At 36.1% G+C, this 5,199-nt stretch overlaps 1 protein-coding gene across 1 annotated transcript; it reads left to right on the top strand.

Moving 5' to 3' along the window:
• Window positions 1-2,297: 2,297 nt before the first annotated feature.
• Window positions 2,298-2,798, top strand: LOC104601800 (uncharacterized). Its single transcript, XM_010265272.3, has one exon. It carries the CDS (start codon window positions 2,298-2,300, stop codon window positions 2,796-2,798), a length of 501 nt encoding a protein of 166 aa, XP_010263574.2.
• Window positions 2,799-5,199: the final 2,401 nt, after the last annotated feature.

Below are 5,199 nucleotides of genomic sequence, written 5' to 3'. Positions count from 1 at the left end.
AACATAATCTTTTTTTTTTTTATATTCTCATGTTGCTTTTTAACATATATATATGCCTTAAATTGAAAAAAAAAATTTCCCAAAAAAATGAAAAATGGCATGGTCATCCATGTAACCATTATTCCATCTTTATCCATTCCCCATCCATTCCCCATGCACAAATGGTAACTACCCATTTGTGATTTGGTTCGAGATTCAGTACAGGCATGCATACATGATCATTGATATATAATATAATGGCATTGTACTTCATGCATGATATAACGGGTGAATGATGATCAATGTGGATCCAAATGTTCCAATGCCCGAATTCACACCAACTATCATAGGGATAAGGGTGGTACGGGAAGGTCATGTTGCCCTTAAAAAAGTTTATAAATATGAATGGTGCATAATGCTTATCAATTCAATAAAAACAACAACTTAGCATAAATAAATTAAACTAAAAATGATCAAAATATTATTAATTATTATAAAATGTATTAAAAATTACTTTAATTTAATATTTTATAACCAGTGTTTTACAAATCACTATGGAACTGGAACCACTTTGGCCATTAATTTTCCGTTTTTGGGTCAATGGTTCGAAACCATCCAGTACTCTGAATGCATGGCTTGTTGTAATTAAAAAAAATTAAAATAAATAAACCATCAAAAACCTTTGTTTGGTTTAAATTGGTCAACAATTCAATTGCCCAGGTCAGTGGATCACTGATTAAGTCAATGATTTTTGGTTAAATTCCTGTTCAGAGGTGAAATGGAATTGGTTGTCTTGACGGATTCGGGGCCAAACAGTCCAATTGTCCAGATCAATAATGGTTCAAAAATCATGTTATGAACAAAATGAATTGATATTACTTTAAATATTGAATCTATGAGAGTTTACAGTGAAAGATCAACATTCACACCAACTTTTTTGATAGATATAATAATAAATTTTAAATATATAGGAGCATATATATTTAAATCGAATCAAATAGGATTATAACAAATCGGACCAGGGTGGATTCATATTTTATCTAATTATATAAACAGATCAAATTGAGATCACCCTTAGGTTGCGTTTGGAATCAGTATAAAAATACACTGATGACATTTTACATTGAACCAAAAAGTGACAATTGCTTTTTTTAAAATAGTGATGGGTGAAAGAATGTAAAGTTTTACATTGATAAAATCGATATAGTTTTTATATTGATTATCGATATAAAATTTTAGAGCTGATGAGGCTTTACATTGATTATCAACGTAAAACTATATCCATTCAAATGCACGCAAAACTAAACCAAAATATAATTTTATATCAATAATAATTATACCCTTTTTTCAAACGCATACAAAACCAAATCGATATAAATTTTACATCGACTTTTATTTATATCGCATCCAAATGCAACCTTAATAGGATTGAATTTAGACAATCAGATACCCTTTCCACCCTAGACAGGGATATATGATGGGGTAGGTTAGCATTGAAATATTTTACCCGTTTTGTTGACAATCAAAGGGTGAAGGACTAGCTGGTACGGGAAAGGTCATGTTGCCCTTAAAAAAAAGTGTATAAATATGAAGTGGTGCACAATGCTTATCAATTCAATAAAAAACAACGTACTTTGTACCTTGATGATTCATGAATAAAAAACATCCTTTTATGGGCAATCATATGGATAATATATAATTTCTTACAAATTAAAAAAATATATATATATATATAAAAGTAAATAAACATTACTACATGAATGTCGGTGCTCCTACCCATGTATCATTGAGCTCGGGTCATGTTTGAAAGCGTTTCATTCTGAACCGATTCGGATTAAGGTTCAAAATATCGATTAGAGTTTTGGTCATATTATATCGGTACTTAGAAACGGCCAAAATTTTATTTTTTTTAATTTTTTTTATATTTTAATTTTTTGAAAAGCTTTTAACATACCTTTTATTATTAAAAAAAATTAAGAATCCGAAACGCTGGACCGTATCTTTTTTATCGATACTTTGAACCATGATTCGTATTCAAAAAAATCAGATCAGGTTGAACTTACCTTGTTAGTAGAGAGAGAGAGTATAGATGTATTAAAAAGCCATGAACATGACATGACATGACATGACATAGTAATTAGCATGCATAATAGACACCAGATCCTCTCGTTTCCATATAAATACAAACACCAGCTGTGCTCCTCATTCACATATATAAATTAAACAATGCAATTGAGGGGGGTAGGTTACAACAGTGCAAGGGAGCCAGGGAGTAGAAGTTAAAAAGAGGGTGAGTTTGTGTTGTGGGGGCTTTTCCCATGGCATGCCTAGACATGTTCAACAGCGAGCACCAAGGCTTCTGCGCTCCCGTGAGCCCACGAATCTCCTTCTCCAACGATTTCGTCGATGCCCAACAAATGATCAAGTACGAACGTAGCTCCAGAGAAGCACCCCCCTCTTCGTCTTCCGACTTCGAATTCTCTGTGTCCAACTACTCCATGATGACTGCCGACGAGCTCTTCTTCAAGGGCAGGTTGCTGCCGTTCAAGGATAATTGCACCAACCAGCAGTTGCAGAAGATGACATTGAGAGAGGAGCTTCTTATCGATGATGACGATGCACCGCCAAGGCCGCCCAAGGCTTCCAACAAGTGGAAGGGGCTTCTGGGTCTGAAAAGGACCCACATTTTGTCCAAGAAAACTGATAAGAATGATGGGTCCATGGAGAGAGTAGTAGAAGGAAAGGGGTCATCAACTGTCGCTCATGAGCAAGGCCATGTTACCAAGACCTCGCTGGTGAGGACCGCGCGAGATATATAGTACAGAAATATAAGATAAAAACAGAAAATTATTCTTATTAGATTATTAATTAGAGGTGGAGTAGTACTGATTTGGTTCCTTGGTGCAGGTGATCTCTACAGACGGAGGACCAAGTTGCAGAGAATAGAAATTGATCCATTTGATGATGGTGGAGGAGTTGTAGAGATATGGGCATTTTTTTTTTGGTGGGGAGGAGAAAAGTTTAGTTTGGATCTTAATTTTGTGTTGTGAGTTGCTTTTAAACTTTTTCGTTTTCGTCATTTATCCTTTCTTTTTCATGTTTTTTTCTTCCCTTGTAAAAGTTGCTATTTTGGTCGTTCTATGTACAAAATATTTTCCACTTGAAGAAGAACTTGTGATGTTAATTGGTAGATCTAATCTAACCCTGGCTTAATACGGGAGATAAAATGTTGCTCTTGCTATTTACTTCTGTGTTTTTTTCCTTTACTTGTGTGTGAGGGAGAGAGAGAGAGCTGTTGCCTCGAGACAAGTAAGTACTCCAAAGTTTAAAGACAAGATAAAAAAAAAAAAAAAACTACTTCAGTAGAACGTAGAATCCTTAGAAAGATCGAATGGGCCTCCATCCCTCCATTATTTCCGTAAAACAGGGGGCTCTATTAGTGTTAATGAGTGATGGATGGTCAAAGAATTAAAAATTAAAAAGGCATTCATCTTCATCTTCAAGGGAAAATTAAGTATATATGTTACATGATCATGCATTACGGACATGAATTCCACCTTGCGATTTGCGATGTAGTAGGGACCCCACCCCATTCCCTATATGTTGCCAATAATTGAGCAGGAGCAGTGGAGCCAGCTGCTTCCGTATGTTTGGAAATAATTGAGACGGGAGGTGTGAACCAGCTGCCATCATTTAAATTTTGTGTTTCTTTCATTGCACAGCTTCAATTGAGCTTGAGGAGAAAGGTCATCAGATTTAATTGTGGGTCCCCTGAAAATCAGAGGCAATTATAACTTGTGATGTCACGTGTGCACTGTGCAATGACAGTCAAACGAAAGAAAACAAGTCCATCATATCTGTCCATGGTATTTTAGATGATTTTGCTCATTTGGTCTCACTGAACCCGGGAAGCTGTCTACTCTTTCGGATTTTGATGGATATAGAATATAGAAGCCCTAATACCAGACAAGCAATCCTTGTTGTATTGCTATTAGTTGCTGCATATAGAAGAGCCCATATCAAATGAGCCTGCTCACATGTTGTTGGGTAATCTAATGGGCTTTTGGTTGTAGCCCATAGGGTGTTTATCTTAGCCTGTTTCAATTTAGCAGACAGCAAAGGTGGAACCCAGTTTCCTACTCAATGTTAAAAGTCACCGCCTATTTGGCATATAAATCCAAATCAATGTTCGTAGTGGGCCACAAAATTCAGATGCACCGATTTGTGTTTCAGACCCATGTAATGCACCCGTGCCTTTTAAATAGGAATGGCAACGGCGCGGGGCAGGATGGGGCGGGGACGGGGAGACAGTTCCCATCCTTGTCCCTGCGAAAATCCCCAGCCCCGTCCTTGCTAACAGCGATGAGGTTATCCTCATCTCCGTCCCTGCGAGGATCACTATTCCCACCGGGATCTCCATTCCCCATAAGTTTTTATAATATTAACCATTTTGATTTTGTTCTTTATTTTGTTTAAAAAAATAAAAATAAAATAATTAAAATTTATAATACTGTTAGAAAATATTCAAACATATCTTTAAAAATACTAATATATAAATGTATGTGTACATATATACATATATAACGTTGCATGCATATATACATATATGGGTAAATCATCCCCATCCTTGTCTCATTCGGGGTGGATCTCCACGGGGATCGGGGAAATGGAGAAAATTGTCATCCCTACTTTTAAAGCAACTAGATGGTGGGGAATAATAGTATGTAGGATCTTCTGCCCACAAAAACTCTGCCCAAATCTACCTACAACATACTACCCCCGTGCATTGGGAACATCTCCCTGTGTATAATAGTATGTAGGAGGATGAAATATTCTCCATGTGTGGCTGTGATGATATATGGGTAGACGTGGGCAAAGTTATTGTGAGCAGGAGATCTGGACTCACCGCCTATGCCTATTTGCACCCTTTAAGTAGGGATGGAAATTTCGCCATATTTTCAGGTATCCGACCCGTCCTAACCCTAATAGGACCCGTTTATCAAAACCCTATAGGGTTTGGGATGGGTTTGGGATTTTAGATTAAAACCCTATAGGGTTTGGGTTTTGACTTTAGGGTATCCGATACCTGATACCTGGGATGCATAAATATGAACCTATTATATTATATATCATGCACAAATTTATAAATTTTAAGTACTAAGATAATTATTCTTTTATTAATATTTTATTTGTATAAATTTCTTGTGATTAAAATCATCA

The sequence above is a fragment of the Nelumbo nucifera genome, chromosome 1 (genome assembly GCF_055504915.1).
Source record: "Nelumbo nucifera cultivar China Antique chromosome 1, China Antique-T2T, whole genome shotgun sequence".
In the NCBI taxonomy this organism is placed as follows: domain Eukaryota; kingdom Viridiplantae; phylum Streptophyta; class Magnoliopsida; order Proteales; family Nelumbonaceae; genus Nelumbo; species Nelumbo nucifera.
This window is presented reverse-complemented; position numbering and strand designations above follow the sequence as displayed.